At 29.9% G+C, this 16192-nt stretch overlaps 1 protein-coding gene across 1 annotated transcript; it reads right to left on the bottom strand.

Moving 5' to 3' along the window:
* Positions 1–2500: 2500 nt before the first annotated feature.
* On the bottom strand, positions 2501–6984 carry LOC129291881 (putative F-box/FBD/LRR-repeat protein At1g78840). Its single transcript, XM_054929440.1, has 4 exons — positions 6705–6984; positions 4918–6128; positions 4579–4757; positions 2501–2943 (listed from the first exon to the last, which is right to left on the bottom strand). The coding sequence occupies exons 2-3, from the start codon at positions 6046–6048 to the stop codon at positions 4581–4583; spliced, it is 1308 nt and encodes a 435-aa protein (XP_054785415.1). The 5' UTR covers positions 6049–6128; positions 6705–6984; the 3' UTR covers positions 2501–2943; positions 4579–4580.
* Between the last annotated feature and the right edge of the window lie 9208 nt (positions 6985–16192).

Here is a 16192-nt window from a genome sequence, read left to right as displayed (position 1 = left end):
ATTTTATCCCTCCCTTTCCAATTCCTCAATTTGGAGGAAAGGAGAGCGGACCGCCCCTCTAATTTTTTAAGTTAAATTGCTTCATTCTCTCCAACCAAACACCCCCTTAACATTTTAGGAAAAGAAGGACCAATACTTTTAGTGTGTGTTTGTTTCAAGGAGGAGAAAGGAGATAGTTAATATTACCTTATTTAATTTTAACATTATTTGGTTTTCTTAAAGTGAAGATAAGGGGAGTGGAAGCGATAACTAATTTATTATTTTATTTATACATTAATTTTTAATTGTTTACTCACGTCATATAAATTAATTTACACCTTAATTTAAACTAATATTTATATTTTTCAACTATTTACTTTCATGTGATAGCCACCCCTTTGATCCAAAAAAAGAACACTCACTGGGTGAAACGAGAATAAAGAAGCAGAAATTAAAAGGAAGAATATGCCATCACTAGGAGTTCATGTTCATCACTTCATCTTTAATCCTAGTTTCCCTTGCACTACTTTTGAAATTACATATTTCTATACTAAGAAAAAGTCAAGGTATGGGGTGAAGCATGACTTGGCTATGGACATACATGAAATATATATAAAAAAAAAAAGATAAATTAATCAAGAAATTTAGCCCCCTTTAAAAAAAACCTTAATTTAAAGGAAAACAATATGAGGGGAGGGAAGGACCCCTCTAAAAATTTTTAACCCAATGAAAGAAAGGGAGTATCTTTCCTCCCTTTCTCTCCAAAGCCTTCCAATCAAACACACCTTTAGTAGAAAATTACTTTAAGGATTTAATTAAAAGAAAAAAGTTCTAAAGACTTGATAAAAATTAGGTGAAACTATAAGGATCAAGAGATCAATTTTCTCTTAAGTTATATATAAAAACTATATCTTGAACTAATACATCATTTACGCCGTTGATATTTGATAATACTATAGCATATGTATGTGGAATTTGGGAAAAGGAAGAAGAAAGAAAAGACCAAAAGAAAGAAAGAAAGAATCAGTATTTATTTCCAAGAATGAACACAATATAAAAGGCCATGTGTATGTGTATGGACGATGTCTGTCATAAATTCTGAAGTCAACTAATTCAAGTTTAAATAATAATTAGTTAAGGATATACGAAGGACTAATTCGATCTGGAGTAAATTAATGTTAAGGAGGGTTGGATAATTCAAATATTTATGACTGAATTAATTAAATCTTGATTACTTTCAAATAATCACATATCTGAAGTCAACACGTTTGGAAAATAGCTGCTTCACCATAAATTTCTTAGGGTCAACATGCTTGAAACCACAATCCTAATTTTAGGTTTAGACAGATAACGTCAACGCATAACTTACTGTGAAACACTTCGAATTCTCTGTAATAACATCATAATACCGTGAGGGTGCAACATGAAAATACATTCTTTTTTTTCATTTTTAAATTTTTTGCACGCATTTTTTTAATATCTATTTTTGCGACTGTACTTGTAGTGAAGCTGTTGAAACTTGAAATGCAAGCTTGTGAAAGTTGGGAACTTGGGATTGCAAGGAGCAAGAAAAGTGATGTTTCAAAGAAAGAGCCTGATGGAATATAAGAGTAATTATATCTATTTTATTTTTTTTAAAGATTTACTACGATTTCTCGTGCATTTATAATTATCTCTTAGATTTGATTGGGTTTAGAATTCAGATTCATTTGGATTATATTATTTATCTAAGATTTCGATTACAATTTTTTTTTGGGTTATAAAATTTATTTCATTTTAATTCGAATAAAATAATATTCTATCTTTCATGATAATATAATCAATGAGGGGCGGGATCTGAGAGTTGGTCCACACCGTATAAAGCTTTTATACGAGTGGAAGATAGGTCAGTAACTGCCTCGGGTGGATAATATTCTTGATTTAACGAGTTTTAATATATTACGTTGCTTTTTTTTATTTTATTAATACATAGTACTAAGCAAAAAATCTAGCTTAGTGCAACTTAGAGCATGTTAATTAATTAATTAAAACTACAATAACTAAATTAGCTTTGATATTTCTCGTTGTTGGAATATGATGATTCTGTTTCCCCTTGTGGCCTCATTTCAATTGTTTAGTTAAAATTAGGTTATATTCCCTTCATTTTAAATTATAAGATAATTTGATATCAAATATGCATACAATAAAATACAATAATTACACATTATAAATTTACTTTTTCAATACAGAACTATAAACTTTTAAAAATATATTTAATCATTACTCTACAATATCATTTTAATTCTCTCTTTACTTGAAGGGTAGTAATGAAAAAATTATCACTAATAAAATTTTATTTTTTTAAATTATCTTATATTTTGAACAATAAAATTTTTCCAAAATTATCATATAATTTGGAACAGAAAGTATCGTATACGTATGTTTTGAAAGTTGATAAATACCCCCCAAAGTTCTTTTATAATTAAAAAGAAAAAGGAAAAGGAAACTCAATTCATATTTCTAGAACATATTAGAGCAAAAGTTAATAATAAAATAAGACTATATTATGAATATAACCTGAGTATTGACTACAATTCGAGGATTACAAAGGAGAAAAAAGTATTTCAAATTTTCCTTTCCCTGTGAGAAGTAAAGACTAACCCTATGAGACCACCTGTGCTGTGCCAGAATATCCCAATCCTGTGACTAAAAATCTACCATGTACCCACTAATCTTTGTTTACCTTCATTCTTCTGACCTCTCCGAATAACCCATACATACCTCTCGTGCCATCTAAAACCAGAGAAAGAAGTGCGTTTAATACTCCACATAAGAAAAATCATCATCCAGGCTCAACAATCATGACATCATCATTAAGCTTTGTCCCACATTCAACAAGCCAGAACCATTTTGCAAGTATGATTCTACTTCCTCAGCTTTCACATGCCACATAGAATGGTGGAAAAAGTTTTCAGGGTTTGTTTTCTGCATCAAGAACAATAATTCAGAAGCAGATAAAAATGAGGCAGAATGATGTGTTCTTTGGCAAGAGTGTATCGCAAACTGGTCACAGGTTAAGTCAACAAGGATTTGGATCCAGTTAATGGTATAAATCCATTCACTCAATAGTGGTATGATAGTAACCGTCGATTTAATCAAACTGTTATAAGAAATTTTGTCATATAATACTGAGAATACACCAAATTTCACCTGTCTAAGATCAAACCTGATCAGTTGAATTTTTGGCAAATTTGCATGTGAGGAGTGTTTTGGTCATGAGGATTGTTTTGAATTTTTAAAGAAAAATCTATCTTGATAATTTTCAAACGTTGATGAAATCCAACAGTTATAATTGAATACTTATTGAGTGAGTAAATTTGGACCATTCACCAAATCCAAATCCAGTAATTAGTACTCCAATTCTAATGCAGCACAATACACGTATATTGACCGAACTTAATCCCTGGGTTGCATGAAATTCAAGGTTTTATATATGAATATGAAATTCTCTGGATATGAAGTCCAGCGAAATCCAATAAATATTCACTACATATCCAACCACCACCACACCATGTTCATGATAAGCATTAATTTAATATATCGCCTCCCAAAAATAAACACATCCTCATTTCATGATTAATCTAGGCACTAAATAAGCATGGTGACTATATTAATGTGAAGCTGATTTAAACAACTCTGCAGCCTGTGTCATGCTAATTCACATCTCAAAGCATCAAGTTACTCTAAATTACTTTCCAGCCTCAATATTCACAAATCAATCCAGATTATTGACGGTGCTAATTCAGCAAATTATATGCTTGATTAAGTAATAAGAAACACCAAATCCCTTCCTGTGATTATGACTAGATTGCATGATTAATACAAGTGCTTCATTAACTAAATATGCACGGTAACTGGGTAACATGAAGGACTCAAAAAGCTTCTAGTTTAAAAAAAAAAAAAGAGTGTTTCCTATAACTATCCACATAATCTAAAGAATAAATATGCGTCCAAGTATTCCCTCATAGTTGATAGTTGATACTAGTGTCGTTAGAATTGACTTAACGTTACTCCTTCATATCCGTTAAAGTTCCTTGTCCATCTCTACTTTTAACCATACTACAAATTCTTACCAGTCAATGCGTGTGTGGTTATAATATTCATCAAAATCAATGCCATCATCAGATTTTTTTCCAGACAATATGTATGGTTACAACATAATTTTAACTAATTCTTCCATATATCTTCACCAAGCTTGCAAGTCAAATAAATTATCATAAATGCACACTTTTGGTTGTCAATATTACACAAAAGATGCAAGTAGGTAATTTCTATATTAGGAAAAACTCTTAAATTTATTGTGAGCAATTAAGATTATGCTAATAAAGAGCATATTGACTAAACTCTGAGAAGGCAAATCAGTGTTTCCAAGCATGAACACAAAGTAAAAGCTTTGAACATAGAGATTTGTCTTGAACTCTAAAGTCAATCAGCAAGAAGATTAAGGGGTTAGGGATGTAATGAGCACAAGACTAAGTTTCAAAACTCAGTTATCATTATTATTAATGTCATAAATTTTGGATGACTTAAATATTACTAAAAGATGTAAATCTTGATCACCTTTAAAAGGTTGAAATTTCAAAGTCTGCATGCTGAGAGCAACTGCGAAAGTAGGCAGTTACACGGTCAAGGTCGCTAATGAAGATTTTATATGTTGATCCGACTCCTAAATTCAATGACTTCGATTTAATAAAAGATGAATCCTCACACTTTAGCAAGGCAGCAGCCCCACAGGTAGCCTGAAAACGCATAAAAATAAAACCTTTAACAACACAACTATAGTTTACCAGACAATTAAAAACAGAAATGTTTCTCTCTAACATTCTGTCTGTCTCTCTCTCACAAACACACACACACACAAGGACGTGCTCTATATGTAACAAAGAATTTTCTCTATACCATGACAGTATGCAAGGATAGCTTAACAGCTTCAATATTATGGTGTCGCCGTAACACATTGATGAATCCATGTAAAGTCTCTTCTCTCTGCCTCCGTTGATAAATTTCCAATTGATCATGCATCTCATGAATATCAATTGTCAAGTCATCCAAAGAAGGAAGGCCAAAGTCAAAAAAGGCAGATGAAGAAGAATAAATGTAGCTGAAATTGGTAAGCTGTGGGGCAGCAACAACAAGTTTACATTTAAGACGGTTGCATACTAGTGAAAGGTTATTAAGTTGGGGTGCAGATATCACAAAATCCCTCGGGGTCAAATCTGACTTAAAGCAAATTTCACTTAAGTGCAAATTCTTCAAATTTACACAATCAGCAAATGGATCCAGACGGGCAAGTCCTGTACAACTTAAAGTAAAGCTGTTGAGATGCAAAGTTGTTAACTTTGTAAAACCAAAAAGCTTCTGTATACTAGAAAATGGATTTGAAGAATTAGCTTGATCAGGATGCAATGGAAAATGTTCAAGATGCAACATTTCCAATGATTTGCAGCCAACAGATGTTGGGACATTTGTAGGGTGGCAGTCTTTTAACTCAATCCTTTTCAAGGATCGGCAGGCAAATAAGGAGGAAGGGATTTCAATGGGTGGACTGCCAGAGCTTTTCCCACGAAGGTTGATTCGGATTTCTTCAACACCATGTGAAGTAGCAAATTCGATAACCTTATTCAATAGTGACTGATCAGTAGCATAATCCACCCCAAAGCGACAGTATGTAAGAGCTTTGATATGAGAAGAATCACGTTGGGATAGGACCCGCTTTACAAATCTTTTGAAATCAGACAACCGAGAAAATGATTTGCTGTTGAAGTTTAGGCAGGGAACTGAAGCCCACATAAATTTCCATCTTCTTGACAGAACACTGGTTCGAATTGCATCCTTGGTTTCCATAAATGATAATATATGATGGATAAGGTTGTCCGGTAAATCACTCAATCTGCCTTGGCTTTCTGCTGCATCATCATCTACCTTATGAGAGGCCAACATTGTTCTTCTTAACTTCTTTGATGTACGACCGGATCCCCGAAACTCAGCTCTCTTCATTCTGACTTCAGAGCAGTCTATTGAATTGGCCATTCCAGTGCTTTTAATCAGATTAATTGACTAAACCATTGATGGGCCTATTCAGTCAACAGCAGAAATACTATGCATGGAATCTGAAAAGCCACGATAACTATAGTTAACTGAAGAGAGAAATCAGCACATGAAAGTAAAATATTGCTATACATCAAAGAAACAACTAAAAGCTCCCCTTTTAACAATAAACGAGAGGAAATAGAAACAGAGATAAGCTGTCCAGCCCCTTCAAACAGCCCAAAAAATTAACACAAAATAATTATAACTTCAGGCTCCAGCATCCAATGATGATCTGCCGACTCATCGAACACTATCTTGAATATGTTATACCATTTTCTTCAACAAACAAACCCAATTCCCCACCACCATCAATTAGACTTTACCATTTATACCCAATCAAATCCTCAGACAATTGAAACAAGCTAAATTTTCATAGACGACTCACGAATTCGCGTAAAAACCCGATTCCGTACAAGATAAAGCCACGCGACAATCCAATTTCAGATGGTCAATAACAATCAAGTAGGCAACTTTACCATTGCAGGGATCAATAAGCAGGCAAAACACACTTTAAACAATACCGGGATAAGAAATAGATTATTGGGGAATTCGGGAAATGGATTTTACAACTGGGGAGGATCCGAGCTGGAATATACCTGAGAAGACGATCAAGGGTACGAGCGTTGACACCCCTTTGTACCGCGTCAAAAATCATCAGAAGTTGATAGTAGAAGTAGCAGAGTCTCTTACAGTCTAATGGCAGTATCCATGGCTGATTTTGCGTGTCTGCCTACAAGATATTGGCGGCGCGCAAAGTGGGTCTTGCAGTGTCTTAATATCGATTTTCTTGGCTCTTTTTAATCTTCTTCATTCTCCAACAAAAGCAAGCCCGCAGAAAAAGGGGAAAGGCTGAAAATCACGCGGATGGGAAGAATATCTTTCTTTAACGCAATTGAGATTTGAGGATTCATTGTTAGGTTTATTTCAATAATGATAACATTGTTATCTCTGTCCTTATTTCTTTTTTTCCCTAACAGGCAAAAAAAATTATGGTTTTCTTACCATATCTCAGTTGAATTTCTAAAATAAAAAAAATATTACATCTTAATTCAATGCTGTATTTTAACTCAGAACAGTATTTAAAAGGGAGAATTATATTTAATACTTGATAAAAAAAACTTATTTATAAATAAGGATTGATGACAAATTTTATTTAAAAAAATACGTTCATATTTTATTTCAACAACAATTTATTTTATATTAATTCTTATGTGCAAATACGTTTTTTACCATGCCTTTGGATGAGATTCTCCTTATTAGAAAAATGGTAATCCTTGATTTATTCTTATCTATTAGAATATATAAAAGTGGTGCCCTGATGAAAGTAATGCAGCTTATTTATTGGCCCAATATAATTTCGATATAATGTGACCAATAGGGAGTTAGGGACTACTGACTGGATTTAAAAAAATGAAAATAGAAGTTTAATATTATCATATCAATTTATAGTCACTAACTCACAATCATATCAATTATATTCATTGTTTTGTTTGTAATAATTTTCAAAATTAAAAAATAAAGTAATTAATTTAGGTAGTTTACAAAATTTTTAGAATAATTTAGCACAATTATTGTGGCTTATTTATGCAATTTAGTTTTTTTATTACCAACCAAAACTAATAAAAATTTTGTTTGGTTCAAGGTTTTGGACAGGTCACTCCCTCACTTTTTCCCCTTTCTCAGTTGATCGTAGACCGGTGACCAAGTGAGAGTTCATCAAATTCTAGTTTAACCAAAAAAAAAAAAATCAAGTTTACCTTAATTTAATATAAAAGTTTTCTGACATTGAGATGAGAGAAAAAAATTATTAGGTAAAAAAGTAAATTGACATAATCTAGAAACATTTGAGATCCTAAATTTATTTTTGATGCAACGCTTTCCTTCAACTTTTAAAAATAATTAAATTATATTATTTTTAAAAGTTAAAGTGAAATATTGTAGTAAAAATAAAAATATGATCTCAAATATTTTTGAACTTATGGTTTAGATATCAATTTGTTCTTGTATCCAAAAATATTTTAACTAGATTATCCCCGTTCTATGTTAAATTTTTTAAACTGCTTATCAAAAAATGTTAAACTATTCTTGACGTTAAAAAAAATTCATCTATCCTCTTGTGTAATAAAATAAATTTTATCACCTTATAAAGTCCATTACATAGTTCATGCATGCATGAAGTTTCAATATTTTTTTCCCTGGGTACGCATTGATACATTGTAAAATTGTTATATTGGGATTCAACAAAAAATAAATTGATACATTGGTTGTTCAAAAAATTATTAACGTAAAGTGAAAATATTGACATTTTCAAACTAAAAAACTAATAAATTATAATATAATTACTATTTTAAATTTAATAATGAATCAAGACAAAAAATCTAGAAAACAACTTAAATTTGACGGGGTAAAATCAATTTCTTATTGTCTTAGATAAATCATTTTTTTATTATTAGCCTTCTCTTAGATAAATCATTTTTTTATTATTAGACTTTTCTCTTAATTAAACAAGTTATCATTAAAATCGATTCTCACAATACAGAAAAAGAAAAAATCTTTTCTTTTATTTTATCCAGTCAAAGATCATTAATTTCGCTCCCATTCATTGAAATCCTTTTCTTCCTCATTTCTTTTCGACTGAATCAAACACACCCCAAAAAATAAATATCGCAATTTCATGGTGCATGTCAATTTATAATCATATCATCTTATCAATTATATTCGTTTTATATATGTCTGTGTGTGTGTATTAAGTATTAAAACTATAAAATAATTAATTATAGATAGTTGACAAAATTTTCACATTAAATTGACATTAAATATTACATAAGTGCATTTTCAGGCCCTATATATTTAGTGCAATTAATGCAGCTTTTCACAATTCTATACTCCCTAGTCCCTCCCATCTTTTATTATTATTATTATTCATTACATTTTTTTCTACACTATACCGTGCTTATTCAATATTGGTTTTTGTTTTCTAAATTTGGGTCTTTAGCTTCTCAAATGATGAGGTTAGTTATTGCAAAGTTTAAAACTCTTAATTTTCAAACAGAGTTAAAGCGCTTTAAGCCTCTCATTAGTTGTGGTGAAGGTCTGAAAACCACTTATAAAGAGGATCGAAAACGGTATTTATCTTAAAAATTAAAAAATAATTTAATTATATTTGACTAAATTTCTTTACATTAAGTAGGCACAATTGATGGGGCTTATTAATTATATCTGCATTATTGCATATCATGAGGGACAAATGGAGAAAACATTACACGCTACAAAAGTCAAAATCATATACTTTTTTCATTAAAAAATATAAAATATTTTTAACCAAGCCTCACTTTTTAATAAATAGTTACCTACTTTCAAACTAATTTTATCTTTTTATATTTACTCTTATTAAACATCCTACTATAAATATAAAATTATTCATCAATAAAGACATTTAAAAAAAAAAAGAGATTATGATTACATCTCAAAAAACTAAAAATGTCTTATATTTTTAATGGAGGAAGTATACATTACCAACCCTTCTTGCATGTACATGCTTGTAGGAAAGGGTATTGTCACTTTTGTCTTCATTAACAAAGAAGAAATTGAGAATTAATGGTAGAGATTAAGAATTATTAATTTTATAAGACATATTATATCACTCAATTTTATTTTCTTTTTTGCGTAAATGCCCCTCATTAATTGCTGGCAGAGTAACAAAAATTAAATTTATGCTGGAAATTAAATCATTTAATAGGAGCAATCTTGAAAAATAATTACAACTTAGGACAAATCTAACAAGTTAAATTATCTTTTAACCATTTTAATTTGCTCATATTTAATGGCGGAATGTAGTATATTGCAAGCATGATATGATAGAACTTTTAGGTTTCTCTTTCTCTTTCATTTTTTCCATTTCAATTTTGTGATAGGCTTCATGGACAGCTACAAAAAGTATGTACGGATATATGTTGGTTGTGAAGACATTTTTGCATCAACATTCATGATTTATTTAATAAAAACATGCAATGTGAAATTGTTGTAAAAAAAATTTGATTTTGTCAATAATAAAGATAGAGAGAGAATAGACAATACATGAGTAGTTAGGAAGGCACTCTATTTTAAAAATAAAATCATTAAAAATAATGATATATAAAATTTTATTTGATTAAATTAATGTAATTTTATTAAAGAAAGTGTATACATTATGGTGTATTAGATGTATGTAATAGAGGTGTTCAATCTGGACCGTTCCGATTGGTCCAGTATCGTCCCGATCATATCGAGACGAGTCTTGTCCCGACCCGAAAATAATCAGAACGAGACTTTACGGGACGGGATAGGAAAGGAGTTCGGGACGGGACGGGACACGAGATTACTATCAGGACGTCCCGTCCCATCCCGAATATTATATATATTATTTTTTATTTTAAATATATTAATTACATTAATATAATTTATACTTATATTAATTATATCAATTATAATTTTAATACTTGTAATTCTTATTTAAAATTAAAGTTTTTTTATATTGATAATTTTAATAGCATGGAGTAAACATGATGATATATTTCTTTATAATATATTAATTATATTAATATAATTTATTCTTATATCTATCTATTTAATAAATTTTATTTATAACATATTTCTTTCTTATTTTTAGAAGAGTAATTAGCTTAGTACATCTTCACTAAAGTAGAAGAACAATAATTTGATGTTGTGTTTGACTTGCCTATTGTTGCTAATCTTATAGCATAAAGATCACTTGTATTTATTATTATAATATGTAGTTGTGATTAATATAATTCAATAATTAATTTTAAATTATTGTTATTTATGTGCTTGTGTTGTTTTGATTTTCAATTTAATAAATTATATGATTTAAAATTTTAATGAATGTTATTTTTCAAATCTTTTTTCGATATTATTTCATTTATCGAGATAGTGGGATATCCCGATCTTATCTCGATCCCGTCCCGACTCTTAACAGGACAACGGGACAGGACAATTTTCAAGACGAGACAGGACACAAGACCAAAATTCATTTTTGATCTTTTTTTCAGGACGAGATATGAGACGAAGGTGTCCCAGTCCCGTCCCATCCCACCTGTAATATGTAAAAGTTTATCATTGATTTGGTCCTGCGTTTTTTACGAGACTGTAATGAAAATAGTTTGAATAGTATCTGTTGGACCTTAAATTTTTTCTATATGGATTTATTATCCTATGTTCCTAGTTCCTATGTGTCCATAATTTTTTTCCAACATAGGATCTGTTGGACACATAAATCACAATGAATAAGCGCCATCCACGGAACCTCTCCCCTATTTTATGAATTACACAGGGGAGTGATGAACAGTTTTAATCAAGAAAAAGTTAAGAGTTTTTTTTTCCTTTTTACTTTTTGCCACAAAGTAAGGAATTGTTTGAAAACAAATGAATTGCGAAGATATACTCCCTCCCAACAAATTCATTGTTAGGTAAAATTACGTATATTAATAAAATTTATTAAATATACTTTATAATTTTATTTTTTAAATAAATTATAAACTTTTAAAATACCATTCAGTTGATATTTTATTTATAAAATAATATTAAAAAAGATAATATAATGAAAAAGATAATTTTAAAAAAAGTATCATTGATGAACTTTTATTTTTGTTAAATATCTTTTATTTTGAAGTGCTAAATTTTTTCAAAAGTATTTTATAAATTGAGACAAAATGAATAATACAAAATTTGGTGTGGCTTTGGGACCAAAAATGTAGTCCCCCCTTTCAAAAATTGCTTTTTTTAGGGAGGGGTTTGTTAGGGAAGCTTATAGATTGTGGGAGTATTCAAATCAAATGGTGAGAAATAAGAAAATTAAGAAATATTTTATCTTTTAAAAAATATAAAGTATTTTTAATCAAATTTTATCTCCTAATAAATTAGTTTGTTGTTTACAAACTAACACAATCTTTCTATATTTATTTTTATTTAACAAAGTGTTACACTTAAAAATAAATATAAAATAATTTATTTATTAAAGAAATTTAAAAAAAAACAAACACACATTAGTTATACTTCAAAACATTAAAAATACCTTGTATTTTTTTTTTAATGTCCAACTCTTCTGAAAAGTTTTATATTTTTGCACGAAAAGAGTAACAAATGAACTATAACCTCTGATGGTAAAATTCTCCTTAAATACAATATATTAATATATGAATTAATGCAAAAGATGTTATAAGCTTTAATTATTAAACTACTAGCTAGTATTTATGATGTGCGAATGCCCATGACAAAAGGAACCAGAATGTCCAAAAATAAAAAATGTGAAACCAAAGCGAATATTTATTTTGTTTTGCCTAATACGCCAAGTTTTTATTGATCTCCAAATTTATCAAATATTGAACTGTGATGGGCCTGATTGGTTACATAGAGGAGGAACACCGTTGCATAATTGTACTAATTATACATGCAAAAAAAAAAGTGTGCTAAATATAAATAGTAAATACTAATTGTATCCACTGAACTGGTTTCCTTTATTAGTGTTACCAGATTACAAATAAGTTGAAGTTTGAAGGTGGAAGGCTGACCATTATCAATCATCTCCAAAAAGGTGAAAATTCCAATTCTTGATCTTTGTTTGCGAATCTTTCCAATTCGATAATTTCGTTTTATTCCATTTTGGGTCACACAAAAGCGATGTATTTCACGAACGGCCCACGGATGGGCGGAAGCCCCGTGTAGAAGCTCCCTCTTCCTGGGCTCCGCTATCGCGTGCAACAACAATGTCCTACAAATCCACGTGTTAGGTTTTGCCCCCTAATTTATATTATAATAAATAAATATTTAAATTTTTGTCTGAAGACAAGTCGATATTTAATGAAAGACGAAGTCATAAATAGAATTGTCTCCCTAAGAGGACATTTGCATATAATAAATAAAAAAGTAAGATTCATATATTTAATATTTTTTATTGATTTGTGAATTTTAATATATAAATAATATTAATAATAAAAATTTATTATAGAATAATTTATAAAATGTAAACGTCTTAATTTAATTAGAAATAAGTTTGTATATCTTGGATAAAAAATTGGATATTTTTCTTTTTCTATTAGTGGTGGTGCTCGTTCATGTTCATCTGCGAAGAGTTCTCAACATGATTTGTTGAAGATTTTAATTTTTTAGCAAAGACTCTGGCTTGACTTCTCCGAAACTCCTGCTTCCTCAGGATATTGTATTGATATAAATGAAGTGATTGAGTTTGAAATCTATTTTTCTTTAACAAGTTGATAACATCACATCGCATCGCAATATTTTGGTTCCCAGAAAGTTATAAAAATGATTTGACATAGATGGCTCCATCAATAATTAAGGTGCAACTTTCTGTGACAACCTAATTCGAGATGAAAAAGGCAATTAGATTAAAAGCTTCTCCAAATACCTTGGTTATCACATAAGCACGGCAGCAGAGCTTATGGGCATCTTAGAAGGATTTAACATTTGCTAAGCAGAAAAATTTGATAAAATTAATGTTTACTCTGACTCTACAGAAGCTTTCGCATTAATACGCAATGAATTATCTACAAATTATCCCTTTACTGCAACCATCAACAAAACGAGAGATCTTATTATGAGAGATTTGATGGTCACTTTTGATCATGGTTTTAGAGAAGCAAATAAATGCACGGATTGGTTGGCTCACCAAGCTCCTATCAGAAGCCGTAGAGTTCATATTTTTGATACTTCACCTCTTGGTTGCATAAATTTCTTGTATGCTAATATGACACATCATATCACATAGCAAGATTTTTCTAGTGGCCTTTTATTAAAAAAAAGTTATAAAAATAAATATTTAATTTTTAAAGTTGCCTGCCAACAACCTTTGATTTGTTTGGAACCCTAGCGTATGCTCATGGAGTTTAAGATGACATTTTACAACTCTAAAAAAAAGTATTAAAGTTTAATTTTATTCTTGTACTTTTTTCAAGAGCGTTGGACACCTTATACTTTTAAGTGAAACAAATTTTTTCTTGAACTACTTTTTAAGGGAGCAAAAAACCCCCTTCTATCAAATCGTCATTTATTCTTCAACAAATTAACCATTTTCCTCAAGTTTTAACAAGAACAAATGTAACCTTGAGATAGCAATCATATGATTCGACTACTGATCGATTATCAAGCCTATTTCAAGTAACACTCTATATAGTAACAACTAAAGATCATAACAAAATAACATTTACCCAAGAATAAACCATGTACCTCCTAGAGATGACTCTATGCCTGTTCATGATTGTCTTCAACCTCATTCGAGCATTGTGAATGGAGTAAACTTTAGCAAGAAGGAGGGGGAGGCAGAGAATAGTAAAAAATTGCCCTTTTTTCCATTTTACAAACCAAGTCCGCCCCATTATTTGTTATTGAAGAAGTCTCCGGTGAAATCTTTGGTGAATAGGAGCTCAAACTTCAATCCAAGAAGGTTCTTTGAGGGCTCGTTCTCGCTGCTGTTGCCGCCACCATCGAAGCACATAAAAGTTGTAATGGCCAAGCGGCATGGTTGGTAAAGTCAAATGAGGTGACAATACCAAAAGGGAGCAAAGCAGAGGTGGCTCCTAGGCTTGACAAGATTTATGCCAATTTGTGAGATTTAGTTTTAAATTTAGGAGACAGGTGTGATCATGTGAGATTCATTAAGGGCTTCGATGTACAAAGACTCATTTGGCATTCCTCACAACAAACACACATGTCACCATTGCAATTGGAGGTGAGAAGAAGGATGAAGAAGATAATGAGATATTCCTTTTGATTTACACACCTTCGAAGTTAAAACAAGGAGAACCACGTAGCTAGTTAAAAGGAGGGTCAAACTAAGCCAAATGAGATTTTCTTGTGCCCCACACAGTGACTAGTCATGAGATAATGGAAGAATAAACGGCAATTTGATAAAAAGGGGTTTTTGATCCCTTAAAAATTAGTTCAAGGAGAAATTTGTTTCACTTAAAAGTATATGATGCCCGATACTCTTAAAAAATAAGTATAAGGGTAAAATTAGACCTTAATCCAAAAAAGTATTAAAGTCTTCTAAACATTTTAATTATGCAAAAGGATTTAGAGTTATAAATATATAGTAAAATATTTGTTCAAGACCTTTTTCTCACTACATTCTAGAAGGATTAGTCACTTGCTCTTGTATTTTTTAACCTTTGATGTATCATTCCAAAATTACCCTTTAACAAATTTTTAAAAAATACAATATTTCAATTTTGAAGAAAACTCTTTCCACATAATACTCTTTTTAAAATTTAGGGGGCAAATTAGAAAGTGATTTATTATTAAAATGATTTTATTAATTTAACTAACTCATACTCCTCTTGTTATATTTATAAAGTAGAGAGAAAATATTTACTTTGATCCTATTTATAGGACACTTCAATGATTATTATATCTATCTTTACTCTTTTGTCTCTATTTAATGTTATAAATATTATTAAATGCTAAATTATTTTATTTTTAAAATATATATATTCAATAAGGATAAAATTAAAAATTTATTAAATTTTTAGATAAAATTAATAAATTTTTTAATTTTTTAATTTTAATAAAAATATTAAAATAACTCATAAATAAAATAAGAGAAAGCATTAATTTTGTTGAGTGAGTTAAAAATTACTCAAAAGAAGGTTTGAACGGAGTACTAGTGATTATGATAGCAAGATGTCATGTTGATTACCTTGTACCCATATAGCAATCATCATGGCAATCATGACATAGCTTATGAGTGAATATAGTAATCGCATTAATGAAAGCTGTGATCATATGATTATACTTTTATAGTAACTAGGTTTGATGATGACATGATAACACTCCTTTGGACAAAAACATTAAAATAATATCAAGACTACTGCCTCTCAATCATAATATATAACATTAATAATTATTTATAATTTAAAAAAAAAGTTTATTAAAATCTTCATCACTTAAAAAAATTTATACATCTTTAATTATATCATCATTAAATATTTTATACTCTTTTCATTAAAAAATATATGATATTTTTTGAAAAGTTTGATGTTAAAAAATATAAGACATTTTTAATTTTTTGATATAT

Source organism: Prosopis cineraria, unplaced genomic scaffold (assembly GCF_029017545.1).
Source record: "Prosopis cineraria cultivar Desert tree isolate PC_DT_omini unplaced genomic scaffold, ASM2901754v1 PC13, whole genome shotgun sequence".
In the NCBI taxonomy this organism is placed as follows: domain Eukaryota; kingdom Viridiplantae; phylum Streptophyta; class Magnoliopsida; order Fabales; family Fabaceae; genus Prosopis; species Prosopis cineraria.
This window is presented reverse-complemented; position numbering and strand designations above follow the sequence as displayed.